Raw genomic sequence first — 21760 nt, 5'->3', positions numbered from 1 at the left:
GAAACAAATGAGCTACTCTGAAAGATGCTCTCACACAACCACAGGTTTATCTTTGTACACAGCTGTAAATACCTAAATTTATATAATTAGGGATCTGCAATGATTCCTCTTGCATGCAAGCTTTCCTTTTTGATAATATTTATATGTTTATGTTATAATTGCATGAAGATGTTTTGACAGCTTGCTAAAGAAGTGTTACAATTAAGTAGTATGTGCAAACTCTAATTGGAAAAATGCCTGGTTTATTCTGTAACACTGCTCCCTAATTTCCATACTTCAAATCACAATGAAACCATGACCTCATTACCAAGTCCAGGTTAGCTGGGGTGCACCTCAAGTGCCACATACTTGGCTTAAGACAGTTTGAAGGGGAAGGAATGTGTAAAATAAAAGCCATGCCAGTCCACAGAGAAATTCCTCAGAAAGATCATGGTAATGGGAAAATATTTACAGACAACATTACTCTTGCCAAAGGGTGTGTGTGAAAACACTAAAACACAGCAAGCTAAAGCAGATTCTGTGAAGCCTGTTTAGGCCTTTCTCAGGTAACTTACCTCACTGGCTCATAGGGCTGATCACAAATAAAGAATCCTCTCCTCTGAAGTTGGATGATATCTCCTTTATTTAACTCCTTAAGGCACGGATCACCCAGCATCAGTTCTTCTTGCTGTAAGTGTTAGAAGAAATCAGTCCACGTCTTACAGAGCAAAGGAACAGTAAGAAATAGAGTTGTATAAGGATAGTGGTGATTTTCTCCTTTTCAAAGTGTCGAAATGTTACTTAATTCCAGCAGCAGCAGAACAAGTACTAGCAAGAAGATGCCATGCCATAAGAATGTATCAAGACAAAAACTCAAACTATTGGTCTCAGATGTGTAAAAGCCTGGTAACAACTGAGATTATGACAGGTTACATGGAAACACAGAAACTAGATACACCAGCACAATTTATCTGCTCGACAAAAAACCAATCAAATTTCAAAAAGAGCAACTAGAAACAGTGCATGCTAAAAAAAAAAAAACACCAACAAAAAACCAAACACTACTAAGTTTTGTGGAATTAAAGGGGACAGAAATATAACTTACCTTGCTATTTCGGTTGATATATTGCTTGAAGTCTTCATCTTTACCTAGAACAGGCTTAGTGATCAGATGCTCATAATTTACACAGACTGTTGGGATGAGGGGTGCACGTGGAGTTTCTGCCAACCAAGTGATCTTAGTGGTTTTTTTGAAGTCCTTATTATCTAAGTTCAACTTGGCATTGATGGACACAATTTTTCCACTTGAATTTCTACAGGAAAGCAGAAATTATAATGGTACAGCCTAAATGATCAGTTCTGTTCAATACTACAAAAACAAGAGTTCAGAGTTCATTTTCGAAGTGTGAATCATAGGAAATGAAAGAGTGCATTCACTCCCACTGAAGTTCTCCATTTTGTTGTCTTAAATATCAAAATAGAATGAAATGCACGGGGAAAAAATCTTTATATATTTATGTTCTCTATCAGAGCTCATCCCATTCTGGTACTGTCTCAACACAACCACCACAAAGATACTATGATGACATTAAATGGTCTCCTTCTCCACCTCAACAGTTGTGCAACAGAAACTGTGACAGGTTTAGTTTCCCAGCATACAAAAGCAGTATCTGTTATGGGGTGAAAGTTCTTAAAATTCCAGGTGATTTTTTTCTGTCTGAAAAAGCTGGTTTACAGTGGCAATATTACAGCAGAATCATGGAGAGCACTGGATGAGATGACAGGCAGTATCAGGACTGAGTAATGATTTCAAACCTGAATCTACAGTAAAATACACTCTATGCTAAAATGCAGTTTCGTGGCATATTTCAATGTAGATTTATAAATACTGAACCATAGAATGGACATATATGGCCAACCACTAGTTCTTTACTGTTATAAGATTCCTGTTAAAAAAAAAGGCAACAAAAAGCTGAAAAGCAAACTTTAATTTCATGTGCCAGTAAACAGGTTACCTGTTTAATTTGGTGATGATGATATTGCCCCAATTTATGAACGTGACCACCTCTCCCTCCGCCAGGGTCTCTGCATCTGCGCCCTCAATGAGGACTCTGGAGCTGTACCACACAGGCTTCAACCCAACATCAGCATTCTGTGAAGGATGGTTTACATTTCAAAGACAACAGAGCAACACAGAAGATGGACAATAACAGTAATGCAAAGCTACAATATTTTTCCACAGCTCTCTCCAGTTTCTTGTTCATTGGTATTGCCCACATTGCCCTGACAGTACACTCAAAAAATCCACTTACAGCACATTCCATTTCCTTAAGGTCCATACATCTTTAAGATCTCACAAGTAAACCCAAAGTTTTTCTCAAGTTTCCATTTTGCTATGCAAATTCCCTTCAAAACCCATTTCAGAACTCTCATTTTTATTTTTCTGTAAAGTTATTACAGCAATATATATGGGGCTTCTTTCAGCTGCATAGATTTGTAAAAACAGAAACTAGAACTACATCACTTATAAATACTCAGATTTAAAGTATCTCAACAATTGAGATAAACTTTTATTTTCTAAAAAAGGCCAACAGCTGTGAGTTCAAATTTTTTCAGCTGGTCAGGAGTTTTCAATTTGTTTCTTCTGGTCAGTATTTATTTCATCACATTTTGGAGGCAGCATTTACTGGTGCTATCAATGTTTTAGTATGCTGGTTTGTATCTGACCAAATTTCAGCCCTTTTGAGCCTTGAAGAGTCACAACTCTCATTTGTGTCTGCTCAAAACCTGTTTCCCTGTTATCAGCCACGGGAAAGAGGGGAAATCCAACGTCCTACTCTCAGTTACAAGAAATGGCTATAGGAACACTCAGAGCAACAAAATCAAAACAAAGAAATAAAGGAAAGCCTCAACAACATTCACTCATTTCTCAGTGTAAGTGCATGTAAGTATAACTGAGGGATGCTTTCATGAAGTTTAAGCTCAGTTTTAGACATCAGACTCAAAGGAAAGCGTCTTTGTTAATTGCAGCACCAAGAAAGAGCTGCACCAGTAACACACTCCCCTTTTAAGGGATATTACTCTATTTACTGGATACTGAAAGTATCAAATCAGCAAGTTCTTAGCTTTTGATAAGAACTATTTGCTATTCAAATTTAAAAGTCATATTAAAAATTCAGAGATTGACAGAATCAACAGGTTAATGTATCACCTCTCCACATAAAACCTGATTTTATAAACCACTTAAAAAACACCTCACTGTTAATGGATAAAGAGTGTCTACTATATTATAGCCATAAAGCTTGAATAAAATTTAATATTTAACTTCTCTGTGAAAGTTAGCATCAAACAATAAGAAAACCAGCTTGAGCAGCACTCCAGGCTTGTAATGCCTCACCTCTTCTGAAAACTCCCAGAGAGGCCTTTCAGGGCATCTTTTATATGCACTCTATATTTTTCCAAACCAGTTTACTCTTGAAAGAACAAATATGTTTAGTTGTACAGGTTTTGACAATTCTGAGGCAAAAAAGTACCCCGTGGATAGATCTCATGCTGAGCAAGCAGGACTCTCCTTCATGAATGTTTCATGCCAAGGTACTTCCCAACCTTACTGGGCTACAGTACAAGAATATAAAGAGAGTAAAGCAAGAACCTTTGGATGTTTAGCCACTTCTTTCATCTCCTCTTGAGCTTCAGGAATATTTACTGGGACCACTGCATCTTTCAGTAAAGCAGAGTACCGAGGTGCTACTGGGTCTATAACCTATAGAAAACAATGGAGGTGGATCATGAATATGTGCCACTGACAGAGAAATAAGACACTTTACCAAACAATAACCATGGAAAAAAAAACCAAACAAACCTGGTATTCTTTATGTTACTGCATTTTTTCAAAGTTTGCTTTAATGTCACTTTCATCCAAAGCTAAAGAATAGTGAGAAAAATAGTGGTAATACTTTACAATTTCCAATCTTTACTAAAATATTCTGAGTAAAAACTGGATTGGGTACTACTGACAGCAGAAGTAACCAAAATTATGACCCAATGCCTAATAGGGAAGACACAAAAATGTACTCTGATACAGTTGTACTGTGCACATGGGCTATTACATCTGAACTGCTTTTTCTCTAGTTAACTAAATTTAAAGCAATAATTGCAAGTGGAGTTTGATCTTTTTCCAGCAACACAAGACCTGATCTCATATTCATTTTCCAGGCCAGTACTCCAGCAGAATCAGTGACAGAACTGGCTGCAGAGGAGGCATCAATCAAGTCTGCAATTTTACTACAGACACATTAGATACTATAATAAGGCAATACCATAACATTGACTTCATTAGGATTTCTACAACATGAGTTTGACAAGAAAAAGGTACCACTAGGATGTATTCCTCTATTTTTGTTGTCCATTATCAAACATAGCTGCTGTAGCTTTTCACAGCATTTTTCACACCTGAAATACTGGTTTGTCAAACTATTCAGAGGCACTTAAATACATAATTCAAGTAAAGCAGTCATCTAAGGCCAAAAGGAGTATCAGAGGTCTACCAGGTTAACTGGAAACTAGTACAAAGGAAAACACCTGCTTTTATTAACATAAAGTGATTTTTGTTCTCCTGGTTTATTCCTGCTCAAGTGAAAAGCTACACAGCTATATATTTTTCAGTGTTTTGGAGAAAAGTATTTAGGTTCTAATTACTTGACATTAGCTAATAAAGTGATATGATTATACTCTTTCAAGAAGACAGACTTTTATAAGTTAGTAGTCAGTGAGGTCAGACTCGTAAATGTCAGACATACACTTTGAAAAAGGACTTGTGTATGCATCTCAAAATTTAGGGGTATTATATTATTTAATACCATAATTTTGATAACTAAATAACCAGATTTTATTGTGTTATTAGCAGGCTCTTTATTTTATTCATTAAAACTCAAAATCCCTGATCAGGTGCTATGAATTACAGGATCATGTATAAAATATGAGTTATAATACTGATAAAGTCTTTGAGTTCAGAACTACCTCTAGCAGCCAATTAGTTTTGTTCATATTGCAGATAGCTTACAATCTGCACAGCCACATGTAAATAAAACTGGCTAATAAATATGGTGCTGAACAAGGAGCTGAGTCAGAGGTCTAAGAAACTCAGTTTAAAAGTCAATTAAAAAAAAAAAATGAGCCTTGACAGTCCATTGAGGATTATTGCCCTCAAACCAGTTGTTAATCATAAATATATTTATGCAGCAACAGAAAGAACCAATTTATAAACCTACATGTATGTAGCAAATCAAATGCAAAATACATGGAGAAATACAAGACGCATGCCAGACAAGCAAAAACTATTTAAATGAACAGATCTGGGTACTATCTAAGCAAAATCGAGCAGGAATCCCAATGCAAAATAACAGGTGTTTCCACAATCACACAAAATATGCAATCCTCATGAAAACAAATCGCCTTATTATAGTGTCCAAGCATCCGCTGCCAAAAAGCAACTCATCATGTCAAGATGCAATATTCCTGATTTGCCACTCGGACAGAAACTCCAGCAGTGCTGGCTTGATCTTCCCAGGCAGAGCATGCAGTGCGTTCCTCCTTTTGCCACAGAAAGGAAACGCAGCCAACGGGAACCAAATTGGGGAAAATTTGTGCTTATGATGAAAAATTAGCCAAACCAGAGGTGGGCAGCCTTTGAAAACTAGGAATAATGCATTTTCAGTGGGTTTGTAGAGCTCCTGTTATACAAGCAAGTGTCTATGAAGCTGCAAAATGATAGCTTATGCCATGTATGCTTACAGCACTGTAAGCTATATGCTAAGGTAAAAAGCATTAAGTAATACCTTCTTACAGATAGCTCGCAGCTTGAAAGCAGAAAAATGAAATGCAGTTTTCAGATCAGATTTACAGCAAACACCATTATCGTTTCCCGTACTACTAAGGAAGGCAAGGAAGTACTGGTATAGGAGAATCAATAGGATTAGTGCTTCTTCAGGTTAGAAGGGGGGACATTCCATTTTCCTGAGAGTGTGCCAAATGATGCAACATACTGCAACTGCTACTTGTTGTGATAAGCACTCCAATGAACGCTGGATTCTCTACATATCCTAGAAAGAGGATATCAGGATAGCATCAAATCCCAGTAAGCACATACCTTTTTGTTAAAGGACCAGATTTTATCCCACTCCATATTCACAACAGATCGAGAGGAGCCCTGGGGGAAAAAAAATGAACCAACACCACATTAATATAAATATTCTAGCTCTTAGACTAATTTAAAACAAAGTTCTTTAAACTGAAAACCCTCTATGGTTTGCTTTCATAAAAAAGAGTTTTTTAGCTTGCAAAATAAACCCTTTTCAAGTAAGAAACCAGCAAGTCCATTTTGCCAACAGCTACTCAGAGGTGCTACCATTGTTGAAGCAATACACGTCAAGATAGCAAAGCTTCAAAAGAAGAAACCTCACAGTGACAAGTATATTAACTGAAGCTTCACAAAAACTTGTGAAACTTATAGAGGGAGGTTCAGAGAATCAGAAGAAAACACCCACCTGAGCAGCAATAAACTGTTTTAGCCCTTCAACTGTCATGCCTCTTCTCAGGACACCACGCACAGTGGGGAATCTTGGGTCATCCCTAGTGGAAAAAGGTATTCCATTAGCGTCATATGCTGTATTTTCTAAATTCTACACTAATCAAGAACTTTAGTAGTAGTGCCACACACAAAAGGCACAGCCTCAGTGTATTTTCACTATTTTAGGTGAGAACACCTGAGAAGACTGAGCTCCTATCCATACAAAATGTATGGTGAAGGTCAGGTCTCTCAAAAACTAGCAAGGCAAAAGTTATGTCCCTATCCATTATATCCTTTCCAAGGGCACTCAGAAAATGTTACTGGAAAGAAGTGACAATGCTACCTCTTGGTATAAGTGACAGAATTCTATGTTTTGGGTTTTTTTTCTCTTATGGAAGAAATAAAAAGGCCTAATCTGCAATGTAACATCTGAGTTTGGTGGGAACATGAATCAAACCTTGCCAAGGACCTAACAGGGAGGCTTAGGGAAGGAAAAATCATCATAAGACCAGCTACACCTCCAGGGAGAAAAAAAAACAGGGAGGGGCAAAAAAGGATAAATTTGGCTCTAGCCAAGTGGCTCAATGCATAAACTACGAATCTAAGCATCCAACTCAACTGATAACTAGACAACTAGTCCACCAAACACCGGCTGCAGAAATCGAATTAATCTGAAAAAATTAACAGAAAGAAGGAGGGTGAGGGCAGGTGGGAGAGAAGTGGGATGGATTTGACTAGATGGACAGGACCAGAAATACTTCAATGCAGGCCCTCTTCTGGCATTGTTTAGGAATGACTCCAGTGACAACAACCAATAACTCAAGAGTGGAAAACGTGTAAATGCCCCCCACAGCAAGAGCCAGAGTGCAAAAATAAGCTGCCTCATGTTTATTACAGGACATGAATAAGTATGTACATAGCTACTGCAGAGGAGGAAACAGACACATTGTACCTGCAGAAGCCAATGTAATTAATCTATATTCTTTAATATTGTTTAAATATTCATTCAAACTGTCCCAAAGCAAAAATGAATGCGCCAGTCACGAGGATCTTAGGAAAAAGTGCTGACCTACAGCCACAGAACATACCATCCATCCACAAGGCCTTCGTTGACAAACCACGTGAGCTTTCTCTTGGAGAGCACAGTGTTGTTAAGGTTTAGCCTGCTATACTCCCATATATAGGGTTTCCTTATGCCCAGAGCCTCAATAATCCAGTAGAATTGTTCATCTCTGTCATGGTATTCCGTTGTTCTCAGTGCATGTGTGACACCTTCAATACTATCAACAATGGGGCAGGCAAAGTCGTACGTGGGATAAACCCTGACAAAAAAGATCTTTAATTAGCAGGGCAGAACAAAACACTTTCCTCCCACCTAAACATTTAAACTCAGCGCAGTTTATATTCATGTTTTATAAATATTTATGACCTATGATCCTGAAAACTTTCAGACCAAGACTAAAATAACACATACACAATGAATTATCCACAAAAAGATCCAGAGGGCAATACATTTTTAAGATGAAGAAAGCCTTCAAGAAATTAAGTGATCACAGCATTAATATTCAAAAAATACTATTATAAAGAACAACCCCACACTGTTAGTATTTTTTTCAAACATATATAAGGACCAAAACTGAAATAATATTCACTGTTGACCATGATGACCATCTCACAGCTTTTAAAAAGTAATTTGCACAAGTTTCAGAAAGTCAGGAGGCTCATCACATGTTCTGGCTGAAAAATGCTAGCAGGTTTCAAGTATTAAAAGAAATTTACTAAGGAATTGAAAATGCACTGAAAAGAACAAAAGCTACAGGCCACACAAGGAGAAAGTGAACATACTTGTAGGTACTTCCAGTCCGAGGGTGAGGCTGGTTTTTACAACGATAAAGAGTTGGATCCCTCATACATCCATTATTACTACTCATATCTATTTTTGCTCGTAGACAACAAGTTTGTCCATATTCTGTTCCCTTTTTCATTTCTTCCCACATTTGTAGATTCTTATTAACACCTAAAAACAACAAAAATAAACCATTTTCTAAGGTATTATGAAGCTGATACAGAATCAAGTTTTATTACTGCAGTAAAAAAAAAATCAGTGTTGCCTCCTCCTAGGACACTGGAATTGATTTTCACACATTTCACATTTTGAATTTTTTAAGTGGTAATGAATGGTGATGAATTCATACATACATAAGTTTACTGCCCTGGTCTAAATGTATACTTAATCCATCCAGCCTCGTAGAACAAAGCACCAAACACTTTCAAGTCCCTATAAGGACCTTGAAGATACGCAATTTAGTAATCTCACTCACATTCGTTAATAAAGATCAACTTTTGATGCCAAATCAAAAAGGTAAGAAAGCAAGACTGAAGCTTAAAACATCTTACAGTTATTTCTGTGTTTAGATTCCACTCTTTGCTCACGCTCTGCTTTCATTTGCTCTGCAGGAGTATCATCCACATATGCCTTCCCTTCTTGAATAAGCTTCTCAGCATATTTCATTATTGTTTCAAAGTGATCTGAGGTATATGTAAATTGGTCTGGTTTGATGTGCAGCATGGCAACGTCTTCAAGAATAACCTGCAAAGTGTGAAAATGTATGCTGTAATATTCAGGAAAGGTAGTTTTCTTTCATCTTTATCCTCTTCATGTCAAATATGGTGTTTTTAATGCTTTATTGTCCAGGAAGGAAAAGCCATAAGAATAAGCATGAAAGAAAAGAGAGGTGTCCACTTATCATTCTTTCACAGCCTATAATCACTCTGCTATCTTATCATACCTTTTCAAAGTCTTCTTTCTCTTTTTCTGGATTTGTGTCATCAAATCTCATAATAAGTTTTCCTTTAAAGTTAACTTGGTAGTGCTGATTTAGTAGGGCAGCTTTGGCATGACCAATATGCAGATATCTAAAAAAGAAATTAAAAAATAAGTATATACACCAGAACTACTTCAGATAGACTTCTTTACTTGTGAGGGAAGGAGAAAGAACAGAAAGCAAAACCTACATGTAACAAACAAACCTAGGATATTTGTTGAAATACTATACCTTTATGAAAATAGAATATGTTTCTTCTACCACAGATTTAGTAGTTAACTGTTAAAAATACCTAAATCTGTAAATTAGAGTGTTGCTATGGATATAAAGATTAGACTGCAATTATCTCCATTTTTACAAACTAACTTAAATCAACTGTTGATGATACCCAGTAGCAGCTAGCAGATAATCTGAACCTACCACATACACAAGCGAGGAATTTTCTGATTGCTGTGTATTTTTTTAATATAAGCTATATGGCTACTGACATGTTAAACTAAATATAAATCCCCAAAATTAAAATCTCTAACAAAAAGAGAGTAATGTGTCCCTGAAGAACAGGGTGTTTTAAAACACCAGGATAAAGACACTAAAAAATACTAAAGTAAGTTGAGAATAATATATGTTACAGACATACATGTACATAATTTACCATATTTGCGGAATAGTTTGTATTGGACTAAACAGAGTAAGAAACACAACTACAGAAGCCAAGTGATTCTGAACAGCCAGTTTAATGGAAAAATGCAATCATGGAAAGTTTATAGGTCATCAGGCAACTCCAAGAAGAAACAGAAAAGGAAAAGCTGGGTGAAAATTAAGTTTATTATACTGGCTCATCACATCTCCTCTGTGTGGTCTTTAAGGAGTTTGTGCTTTGGTATTCCACACAGTCTGGACTACAGGCCTCCATTATACATCTGGCAGTCAAGCTTCCCCAAGGAAGGCTATCCCATCCAGCTTTCCTTTCTCAAATCTAAGCTTCCTTGGGAAGCACCGAGTCCCTCGACCCAGTTCATAAGTACTACATGTCCACACCATAGCTCCTGGCAGGGCACACACATCCATTATCCATGCAAATGCCATCCTCCTGCTTCTCTTCATCCCACTGCTGGGCAGAACAATATCACCTCACAACTAAACTCCCTCTTCCAAGTGCAGGCAATAGTGCAACCAAGTACAGATGAGAAGTGAAGGAGCTCTAATGGAGACAAACCTTTAAACACTCATTTGGTTCAACAGCCTTGTCTGATAAGCTGATTAACATCCTCACCTCTTTTTTTAAAGACAAGACACAAATAGAACCTTCTCAAAGTATTCATGTTTCTTACCCACTTGCTTCAGGAGGAAACCTCACAATGACCTTTCCCATTTCTGCTCCAGGAAGTTCAACAAACTTCCCAACATCCGCTTTCTTTTCTTTTTCTGTTGCCTTGAAATGAGACATAATTACAGATTGTATTAGCTGTAAAACCAGATAAAAAACTCTAGATAATAGCTGCTGTGTCCAAGTCTCCTTTCAAACCTACAAGCTCCCATATTGGACCCCAAATTCATCTGTTCACAACTTTCACATTACTCAAAGCACCCCAAAACAAGATTCATTCTAGAGTTTTTAATTATTTTGTCTTCAAATCTGGTCCAGGACTGAAAAGTCCCACCAAGTTGTCTAATTTATACGACAGAAGAAAAAAAAATTGCTAATTGAGGTTTTGTATCTTAGTGTTCTTGAATGTGATTAACAAATTCAGTCAACTGAAGAGAGCAATCTTTGCAGGTCTATCAGGATCTCAAACTCTCCTTAGAAAAAGCAAACAATGTATCTAAAGAGCAGTGCTGATTAAAAGAAGAGGTGCCACATTTCCATGATTCCACTTAAGCACTGGACTAGACAACTCATGCCTTTCTAAACTTGAAAGCGACAGCTTTAGCTGTAAACAAGAGCTTACAAAAGTTCCGTTCACTGTACAACCACTTACTTTAAGTTTTTAATTTTTTAACTTAAAAAAATAGTAATTTTTGCAGCGTATTTACAGAAATAAAGCCATTCTATCCAGAGGATCTGAGTAAATCTTACCATTTTAACCTTTGGTGCACCAGCAGCCCACTTGGCTCCTACTGACTGGAAAGCACGTTGTACCTCAAGGAAGCTGTACCATCGCTTTGCATGCACAGGAGCTTTGTTTTGTTCTAACTGCTCTTGCCACGTGCTATTACCTGTTAGAAAACAAAGAAGTTTTCAAACTATTAAATTATAAAAATAAAATCATTTTTATCAACAGCAGCTTTTTAAGGCTAAGAAAAGATGATTTAAAAAACCTAGTCACTCTCTCTTCTGAAGAGATTTAGTCATGGGGACAACAAGCCATTCAAAAGCAAATTAAATAAACAAGCTCCCTTCAAATCCAGAACATACTGCATTCCTTCTTGCATTCATCAAGGCAGAAGGTGAGGGGGAACAGTCAACACACATTTCTTCCTTGTATCATCCACCTCAAAATTAGTAGCAACTTCATTTCAAGACAGAAATACAGGATATCCTTTTATTGTGTTTACATTTGATGTTTTCTAAGTTTCATCATAAGTGAAACACGTGCCAATACCCCCCATTATTTCTGAGGGGCTGTATTCCCACAATCTAATTTCCAAGGAACACACTTCACCAGAAGGATTCTGATAGGAAAAAGGAGAAGGAAAAAAAAAAAGAAAAAAAAAAAAAAAAAAAGGACACTCCCTTCAGATTGCTCTTAAGAGCAGCAATTTTGAAAAAATACCAAAAGCTGCTAGCTTTTAATCTTAACTACGCCCTCTACTTTCAAGTGGAAATTGGGTTATACTGAATGGTAGATTGTCACCTATCACCTTTAGATACAGAGGCAAGAGAAAATGAAACCCAAATCCATAAAAACAGATCATCAAAGCTTCTTTAACCTCTAAAGGGTATTTTGCAGAGTAACATCTACCTCTTTTAATAGTTCAAAATAAACACTGAAGGAATTTCCTCTGCTAAGACAATGTCACAGAAAGGTCTATGCATGTAATTTTACATTGCTCTATTCATATTGAGACAACAGGTAATAAAAGATGTTCTTACAATTACTAATACAAAAGAAGTCAGAAAAAATCCACCTAGGGACTACAGCTCATAAATTTCCAAATGTAACAACAATTAAAAAAAAAAGAAATCTAGGATTTCCTAAGCTAAAATATTGCCATCACTAGTGATGCACAGGTCACAGCAGTGTGCATGACAGTACACAGTCTCTCATACAGCTAGGAGTCACTACTACTAGCATCCACAAAAAAAGAAAAATTGGAGATTCCTGTAGTATACTGACTGCAAGCAAATGAAACAGAGAACATAAACCAATACCTTTTAGTACAGCCCAGACACACAAGTCTGCGAGACTCAGAGAGTTTCCCACCAAGTAGGTCCTCAGAGACAGACAGTGGTTGAGTTCTTGGATGGCTGAAGGGAACTGGCTGGCAGTGGATAACTTCATAGCACTAAACTCCAGCCAATGGTCAATCTTGTTTGAAGGGACAAAAGATAATTAAAGTTACTAAAGAGATGAGAATTAAGCTTGTTAAATAACTGAATAATACACAATCGATCTAATAGCTGAACAGAAAATATTAACAGGAACATTAGAATTAAATGTATCAGAACATAATATATCTTGAAAGAACATTTAAAATAAATCATATTGAAAAATTCACCCAGAACCATACTAAATGATGAAATTTAATTTCTTCTTTCAGCAAGAATTCAAACTGCGGAAAACGTCAACTTTACTGAAGTTACTCCCATTGGTAAAATAAGCAGTTCTTAGATACTTATCACCCAAGCCATATAATAATCATCATTATCCCTCAACTATTTATATACCATATTTGTGACCTATTTCCTCTTTCTGGTGCTGCTACTGGTTAGTATAACATTTTCCCCTCAGTCCCTATCTTCTCTTCCTCATTTCCTTTTAGATTTGAAGAAACCAGACCCCTGCCTTTCACAAGTCCTACTCCCCTCTCCTGCAAAAGTCTCTTCCTGCAACTTTGCACATAAACATATCAAAAAAATGCTAAGAATTAGGCTGGTTACTAATATAACCCTGTCTATAAACTGAATCCCTCAACCCTGCAAGAAACTGTCTCTTCTACTCCCCTGGTCCTATTTCATGTGTAAGTGTTCTGCAAACTGCAATGGGAATCCTTCCAACATTCAAGCCAACGTGGCAGGCACAGATGTAATTACAACCACCACAGAATTCAGTTCAGTCATTTGCAGTTGCACGCCAAAATATGTGCACCACAAATGCAGCTGCTCCTGTACTTCTCTAAGCACAGTATTATTTTTGAAAGAGGCAGAAGTGAGGAGAAGTATTGTACCAGAAATACCAGCCCTGAAAATGTGTTTGCTGAGGTCTGGGCTTAATGTAGAAACAAGGGATTGGGACAGAAATTTTAAATAGCCACAAGATAACTTACAACTTTTTAATGCCTCAAATGCCTCACAGGCAAAGTCCTAAGGCAACACTACCCTTGAGACCAGCTATGAGGGCTGAAGAGTGACTGGAGAGTGATTACCACTGGCTTCAAGAAGACCTGAATCAAGTCCTTCAGTCCCTCCCCAGATTTCAGAGGAAATAAATTTCAATTTGTCTGTTAGTTTCAGTTATCAATTTAAAATTCAGCATATGATTGATTATTCTGAACTAGACCCAGGAAGAAACCGCGGTCAGGGTTTGGTCCACCCATATACAGCAAAAACCACTTCAGGATTTCAATGCCACACAGTGTTCCTTGGTGTTACACTAGAGTGTTACAAGATAGCAACTAAGGGCAACAGAGCTGAGGAAAGTGAGGAGGGAAAATCCCGTGTACCTATCACCTCCCAACCCGAATTATTTTATATTAGTGAGCGGTCAGCTTAGGAGCTACTGTTGCAGGGATGGACAAGGGCAACCCTTTCAAAGCTCAGATTTCTTAGTCTTCTTTATATGGAGGAGGAAGCTTAGCAAAACAAAAACCTCAGCATCCCACATAGCTGGAACCTCAGACTAACAGTAAATTGCAGAACAATAGAGACTGGGTCAAAAAAAAAAAAACCAAACCCCAACCCCAAAACACGTCCCCCAAACTTAGAACAGGCCAAAAGAGAAAAAGGTAAAAGAAAAAAAAGACACAAGAGCGTGATTCAAGGCCAAGGTCTAGTGGAAAGTATCCCTATCCATGGGAAACAGATGGTCTTTGGGGTTGGAAAAAGATGGTCTTTAAGGCCCCTTCCAACCCAAATCATTTTATGATTCTGTGATTCCTTCTCACCTCAGTGTGTTCCAACAGATTTGAGCCATACAACCCAGCAGAGGCAGCAACTCGAGCCAGGTACCGAGCTATGGAATTCACATCAGTAAAGGAAACTTGCCTGGAAACAGAAAGAGTAAATTACTACCTCCAGTCAGTTCAACTTTAATTGCACACACATAGCTAAAACATGTGCAAAGTCAACACAAAATAGATTCCAGGTGAACCAACAGGTACTAGGTCCCCAGAGGGGAAAAAAAACCCAACACCTAGCACAAGAATAAATAGGTCCTTGCTTTTCTATCAGCAGATGCAACTATAAGCTTTTAAATGTGAAAGAATTCTGCTTAGGCTGAAAATAAGAAAATAAGACTCTGATTATTCTTTCAAATACTAAAACTCTCTCCGCATCTGACAGAAATCATAATTACAACCTGAGCTACAGATTTTCCAGACTATAAGGAGCTGATCAATATTTGTTTTATTTTCATAAAAGAAGGATGACTTTGAAGAGGATTCCTAGTGAATCAACAGAAGAATTGAGAGGTCTTCATCACAGTTTTAAGGGCTAGCATCAGGGGAAAAAACCCTGTTCATTTGTTACTCACTTTACTCAATTCACAGAGACCATCCCCTGGTGAACAAACTTGCCTGCCTGCATTTGTTTTTTTACCCAGTCTTCTCAAGGTAACAGACTAATTTGTTGTCCCCATTCTGCTTATGAAAGTTCTCAATTGACCTGCAGAAGAAAGGCTCTCTCTCTCTCTTTGTTTTCATATCCCTTTTCTACATTATATGCAGTATCAAAAAAAGTTGTCAAAGATCTAGCTTCCAATTCATCTAAGATAAATTAGTATTTACTAAAGAACTTTGGAAGAAAGATGCATCAGAAGCATCAGTTCCCCAGATAATAGTCTGGAGTATTCTCTACTCTACACTCCCATGTAGATGCAGATTGCAAAAACAGAGCATCAATTGCTTCTAAATCAAGCATTGATATCAACAAAAGGAGTCCCTGTAAGTGTTCTTCTGAACATTCACTCAATTTAATGGACTGAATCCTACACTCCAACTTGTCCAACCAAGGTTCCACTTCTGTTCTGTCATTGTTCTCTATTTCCTTTTTAACCTACTGTGTCCTTTATAAAATCAAAAGAATTCTGATAGCCCTCAAGCCTTGCAAAAATCAACAAAAGTTCTGAAAATTACACAAAATATACTTGATATATTAACAATTAGAATGAGTCCCATTTTTAGTACAAATGGACCAGCCAGTCTCATTAGGTTAATTGCAGTAAAACCTAAGGAATATAGTTCATTGCCAGGGTTTTTTTGGTTTGCTTGTTTTTAATTGTGCTTGCTTTCCAAGCATCTAGGATCCAGTATATACATAGAAGAGCCATAAAATATAACTAAAACCAAAAGTCACAGTAGGGTGTAAATTATACAAAGTGTGTCCTATTCTAATTTCCCACTATCTGATTTTAAGGAAGCTTTTTTCAACTTAGAAAAACAAAACATTTCCAATACATTTTCACTTGAAAAGTCTGTGAAATGCACTTTTATTGTTTTCACTAGTTCATACCAAAAGGGGTAATCAAACACCCCTTGATTACTCAAGCAAAACTGAATACATGTATAAAACAGGAAGATGTTACTCTGAATAAAAATCTTACTTACGCTTCCAAAGTTGTTATTTTCTTCAGGAAAAACAAAATACTCCCACCCAAACATCACTAACTGACCTCTTTGGAAAAGTTGTAAGAGGCTCTTTGCAGCCAGTGCTTGCTAACTCCAGGGCTAAGTAAGGAAGAATGAACAGGGACAATGCAATGTTACAGGCAAAGAGTCGCTACTGAGTGACATGAAATCTAACATGATTAAACACCAGGGCAAATATTCAAGAAGACAAGAAGGGAAAAAAGGACCAAAAAAAAAAAAGCAAACACAAAATGCAAAAAAACCCTCAAAACACAGATTGTTTTCAATCATAATAAATCAATTTTTAATTGATTTGTAAAAAGCTTTGCAGAATGGTTGGATTGATCTGCCTAGGAGGAATAACTACTCTGAAATGTGCATGGGCTCACCACATAAAACACAAAAGTTGTACTGCAGTCTGTTTTCTGACAAGCCACACGTACACCAAAACTCTCCATAAAGCCATCAGCACTTAGCAGAGTGGTTTGCTTAGCAGCTATTACTACATGAAGTTTTGAAGCTAAGGCTTCAAAAATAACCTTTGAAATAAAATTCATCATCTCAAATGAGCGATAAAACTTTCAGGTCTATCTTAGCCGACAGCTAAGTTTCAGCTAGTTAGCTGAAAATTTTGACACCAGATTTTAACTGAGCTTCAAAACAGAACCTAGAAGAATCACAAATAAAATGTTCTTTCTTGTTCAAGTGGAGTCATTAGAACTAATGGATTCCTGAAAAAAAAAAAATATCAAAATCTGAAACATCCCAAGTGATTTTCACATCATGCCAAAACAAGATGGTTCAGCAGAACTGATGCCATGAAATCCATTTACCAAAAGCATTAGTTGAGATATGAGTTCAGCTGATGTCTCTCACATTGCAGATATACTTTTAACGGACTTTAAGGTGGAGAATCAATTTTTAAAATGATTGTACAACCATGTAAGGGAAAATTAATGCAATACTGAGGTCTGGAATAACTTCTTGAACAAAAGCCAATGCCAGGGATGAGAGGACACTAACACACAAAAATTTCCATCTGATGGGACCATGATTCTAGACACTACCCACTTGGGACCAAAGTGCAGAAGAAGAGTGTTTGCTTTCCATTTCTGACAAGTTCCATTACAGCCAAAATGTGCAGGTTTGCAATGCAGTAGGACGAAGGCATGGTAACACTAAATTATTTAATGAAATAAATATTATTTCAAAGCAAACTACATACATTTAAAATATTCCAAGATTGTTTCCATGCGTCACAGGAGTGTGTATTCATGTATTTTACATCCATACACTGCCTAAACTGTCAAAATGAAACAAAATCTAAACCTAACTAAGGCTACTTAAGGGGAAAACTTTCTCCTGCAACTAAAAAATATCCAATTAACTTTCTGTTATATAAGCTGTATCCCACATGTGCAAAACACACACTGAAGATTATTAAAGCTGTACCAATTAAATCTCAATACAACCTGTCACATTTCTCTTGCTTTAACTCAAACCAAATTCAATGCCATCACCAGACACAGCAAAAGACAACATGCAATATCAGATTATGCAAGAACTCCTATTCAGGTTTAACATTTTAAACAGAAAACAGTATTTCCAACCAGTAAAACAACCATGACTGAAGAATGTGAATCTTCCTGTGCTTTGATTTTCTGTAAGTATACGTACATAGTGACAAGCTCTTTACCTAAGGTTAGAAGATATGGAAATGCTCTGTTGGTGTTAATTTATGAGGAGTAAGTCAGTAACTGCAATACAAGATGAAATATGTTGCTTCTACAGCCATTCCACAGACAAGCAGGTATTCCAGTTCATGATGCATTGGTGGCTTTAACAGCATCTCCTACTGAATTAGCTCACAAAATGAGAGCTTGTCAGACAGTCTGGGAACAACAGATTCCCCCCGATGTACAAAAAAACAATCGATGTTCAAAAACTACCATTATAATCAGTAATTCCAAATTCATCATGGTGTTACTAATATACTTTAAGTTACAACTGCAATGCTCATGTGTACAAATATGCTCTTTACTGTAGATACTAAATGCCAGAGTTTCCACTGATATGTCAGACAGCAGAATCTCTCCTCTGGATAAAACCAGATGTCTTAACTGGTATGGAATGGAAGATGACAATGCAGCTTGCCAAAACAACCTGTGTTAGTCTTGCATTTCTGATAGGCATTTGATCTTACTCAGACTATAAAAAACCATCTTCGTGCCCCAAACTTGAAATTGTCCATTCCAATGGCAGAGTATTTTTAGAAGGACAGACAATAATTTACTACAAAAATTTCCAATATTCTTTCTAGAGTGTGCAGATGGATACACTGGATAGCACAGCACAGTTAATTAGCACTTTCCTGAGATAACATCATGCCTTTGCTTATATACAGACAGGAGGGAGCCTAAAATAATGACATCTAAACATTCAAATCTCAGTCCACGACACATGTAGAAGTCCAAGGAATCTGATATATCACAGCTCTCTAATATAAAACTGCCTTGCTGTTGGTCATCCATGGCACCACAAAAAGTGACTGGTACAGCATAAATGATCATACATAAGTACATGTAAATAAAAAGAGCTTTTTCCATAAAGATCTAGTTCAGAATATACTGTAAATGTTTTGCCTGTGCTACAGAGACATCAGTAATGCAGTGATGAATAAAACTGTATTTTTTTTCTCTTCCTCCTACCTCAAAAGGTTACTGTCAATGTTACAACCATGTGATTTTTAAAACTGCTGACCCAAAGGTAGGAGAGATGCAAAGTCACTTACTCGGACACAGAGAGGATGGTTTCTTTGCCTTCTTGCACTGAAATTTCAACATCATTCTTCACATGCTCCACCGTCAGCAGAGCTCCTTGAAAAAACAAGACAAAAAGATACTGAACTTTCTTCAGGGAAGGATACTTTCCATAGTTACAGCCAACCAGTTACATCTCCTATCCACTAGGACCAGGTGACTGAACTGGCTCCTTCAAGTAAGAATGACCAGGGAAACAAAATAATGTTCAGTGTCATATGCAAGAGGCTTCTTCTTGGCAACCCTTGCAGCTTTAAATTGATAATGTCCAGCACACAGTGATCTGCAGTGGGCTCAGCAAGTGTCAGCTGCAATACATTTTTGCTTCCTAAGGGTACGGTAAAAGTTTGTCCTGTCCTCCAGTATATGAGGAGAATGTAAGCAAAAAGCTCTTAAATACTGAACAGTATTACCAATGTACTCCATCCCAGCCCTGACACATGCATCAAAGGAGATCAATTACTGAATATACCAGCACTTTCTGAACAAGGATGAGACTATTTTCTACCTGATTTAAACTTTATGAAAAGATTAGCCATTCAAAACCAAGAAACTTTATCCATGCAAAAGCGCAGGAAGCTTATATAGGGTTTTCAAAGTAGCTCACCAGTGACAGTAAAAAATGGTCCCCAGAAAGAAAAGAATTATTGAAGTTTTTAGGCTACACCATTGACTGGAAGGCAGCTCTGCCCACATTCAAAGAGGTTTGATGCAAACCTGCTCTGATCTTGAGGCTCTACAGCACGACACAGAAGCTCAAACAAAGCACCGAGCTCACTTGGCTGCGATTCTGCCCTGGCTCTGCTCCAAAGTCAGCCTGCTGAGCATAAGCAGAGGAGCTTGTGCTCTTTAACTCTGCTCAGAAGCACGTACAAAGGCAGCAAGCTTTTGCATAGGCAAACCAGCCAAAGGACTGTACTCTAGTCTGGAAAGGCACCTAACCTGTTACAGACTCCATAGTGTGCTGTGCACCTTATCCTCCCTAGAACAAGGCTCCAGCTACCGAGGCAGATGGTACTATAAGCTATTAATACACTGGCCTAAATACAAACCACTAGAGCTAGGAACTCCCTAGCTCTCACCTCTGCTCAGCTGAAAACCCTTCTGGTGGCATTAAGAGTAAGTCAAGGTTCTTCTTCTCATCCCTCAGTTATCCTCATCTGTGAAATTCAGGGTGACATCACTTACACAACATGTTAGTAAGACAAGTAAGTCTTTTAATAACATGCATGGAAATGCTTTGAAAATGACAAGTAGTACAACAAGCTATGTAATTAATACTGACGACATTAAAAACTACTACGCTTTTCCCACTGCACAGCAGACATGATGAAGAGTATGAAGTAGGGATGAGTAAGATGAGTGCGCTTGTCTCCTTGATATAAATGTTTAATCTGTAATATGTAATATTTTTGACACAATCATGCAATCTCCTGAAATAAACCTCCAGTGCCATTTAACAGCTGTCTGAGAAAATAAGTCTCCAAAGCCCCTAAACCTGATGTTAATCATAATTCATACTGCATCATTTTCTTTTCTGGCAAATCAGTATAAACAAATATCAGGAGAAATTTTATTTAAAACGTATGTGTTTATACCTTGAATCAGTAGTCATGCAAATTGCATTCAACTCTGAAATGCATTTGGGAATAACAGCAAGAAAAAGAAATCAATAAACTACGATGAAGAATAGGAAGAAAAATTATTTTGAATAGCTATAACGAAATGGAGAAATTTTATGGAAGACATATGATTGTTTCCAGATGGGTGGAAGTGCAGTGAAGGAGGTTCTCACGTTTTTAAAGGCAAAATAACATCGAAGGCCAGTGAGCAACTGAGAAAGCAAGATTTCACAGAGCAACTTGGACCCAGCTCCCCAGAGGGGAATTTAAGCAGCAGATTTTAGAACTGAAAATGAAAGACAGCAACACAGCGGCAGAGCTCACGAACAGGCAGCATGAACTAGGGTTGCCTTGAACATTCAGCCTCGACGTGCCAAGTCACCCGAGGCTGCACCCGTGCCCGAGTTCCTGCAGCCCGAGTTATGCCCAGTGCCGGCCGCTCCGCCACGGCCCGGGCAGCTGTCCAGAGGGACCCGCAGCGGGCACACGGCCCCGGGAAGGACGGGAGGAACGGGAAGGACGGGAAGTATGGGAAGGACGGAAGGAATGGGAAGGACGGCCACGGGCCCCGGTGCCGCCTCGCCCGGCCCCGCACGCGGGCACGGCCGGCGCCGCATGATGCAACACGGGCGGGTGGGAAGGAGGGAGGGAGGGAGGGAGGCCGGGGGGACAAGCCCCACCGACCCCCGGCAGAGCGGGATCGGGGCGAGGCCCGGCCCGCACTTACCGAGCGGGGGACTACCCGCGTCCACGGTGAGGCTCAGCGCCGCCATTCCCGCCGCCAGCGCCGGAACCGAGGGAGGCAGCGGGGCGGGGCGCGCAGCGCTGCCAGCTCGGCAGGGGCCGGCGCGGCCCGGGCGGCCCGGCAGGGCCCGCCCCGGGGCGGGGGAAGCGCCGTCACTTCCGCGGGAGAAGCCGCGGAGGCGGCGGAGCCGGAGATGA

General features: G+C 38.4%; 1 protein-coding gene across 3 annotated transcripts in view; it reads right to left on the bottom strand.

The window, feature by feature from the left end:
- The window catches only part of EPRS1 (glutamyl-prolyl-tRNA synthetase 1), a 37950-nt gene extending 16310 nt beyond the window's left edge, over positions 1 to 21640 (bottom strand). The window contains exons 1-16 of one of the 3 annotated variants that reach the window (XM_066178235.1): positions 21546 to 21640; positions 19169 to 19253; positions 14698 to 14797; positions 12746 to 12902; positions 11450 to 11589; positions 10704 to 10804; positions 9337 to 9463; positions 8945 to 9137; positions 8393 to 8564; positions 7636 to 7869; positions 6525 to 6609; positions 6128 to 6187; positions 3632 to 3742; positions 1995 to 2131; positions 1085 to 1292; positions 555 to 667 (exon numbers count right to left, since the gene is read on the bottom strand). In XM_066178235.1, coding sequence (XP_066034332.1) covers positions 555 to 667; positions 1085 to 1292; positions 1995 to 2131; positions 3632 to 3742; positions 6128 to 6187; positions 6525 to 6609; positions 7636 to 7869; positions 8393 to 8564; positions 8945 to 9137; positions 9337 to 9463; positions 10704 to 10804; positions 11450 to 11589; positions 12746 to 12902; positions 14698 to 14797; positions 19169 to 19253; positions 21546 to 21591 — 2069 coding nt within the window. In that variant the 5' untranslated portion in view covers positions 21592 to 21640. The remainder of the gene's footprint in view (positions 1 to 554; positions 668 to 1084; positions 1293 to 1994; positions 2132 to 3631; positions 3743 to 6127; positions 6188 to 6524; positions 6610 to 7635; positions 7870 to 8392; positions 8565 to 8944; positions 9138 to 9336; positions 9464 to 10703; positions 10805 to 11449; positions 11590 to 12745; positions 12903 to 14697; positions 14798 to 19168; positions 19254 to 21545) is intronic. The other 2 variants (XM_066178236.1, XM_066178238.1) reach the window with 2 other exon arrangements.
- Between the last annotated feature and the right edge of the window lie 120 nt (positions 21641 to 21760).

Source organism: Chamaea fasciata, unplaced genomic scaffold, assembly GCF_029207755.1.
Source record: "Chamaea fasciata isolate MVZ Bird 193981 ecotype frontalis unplaced genomic scaffold, bChaFas1.0.hap1 SCAF_3, whole genome shotgun sequence".
Classification (NCBI taxonomy): domain Eukaryota; kingdom Metazoa; phylum Chordata; class Aves; order Passeriformes; family Sylviidae; genus Chamaea; species Chamaea fasciata.
This window is presented reverse-complemented; position numbering and strand designations above follow the sequence as displayed.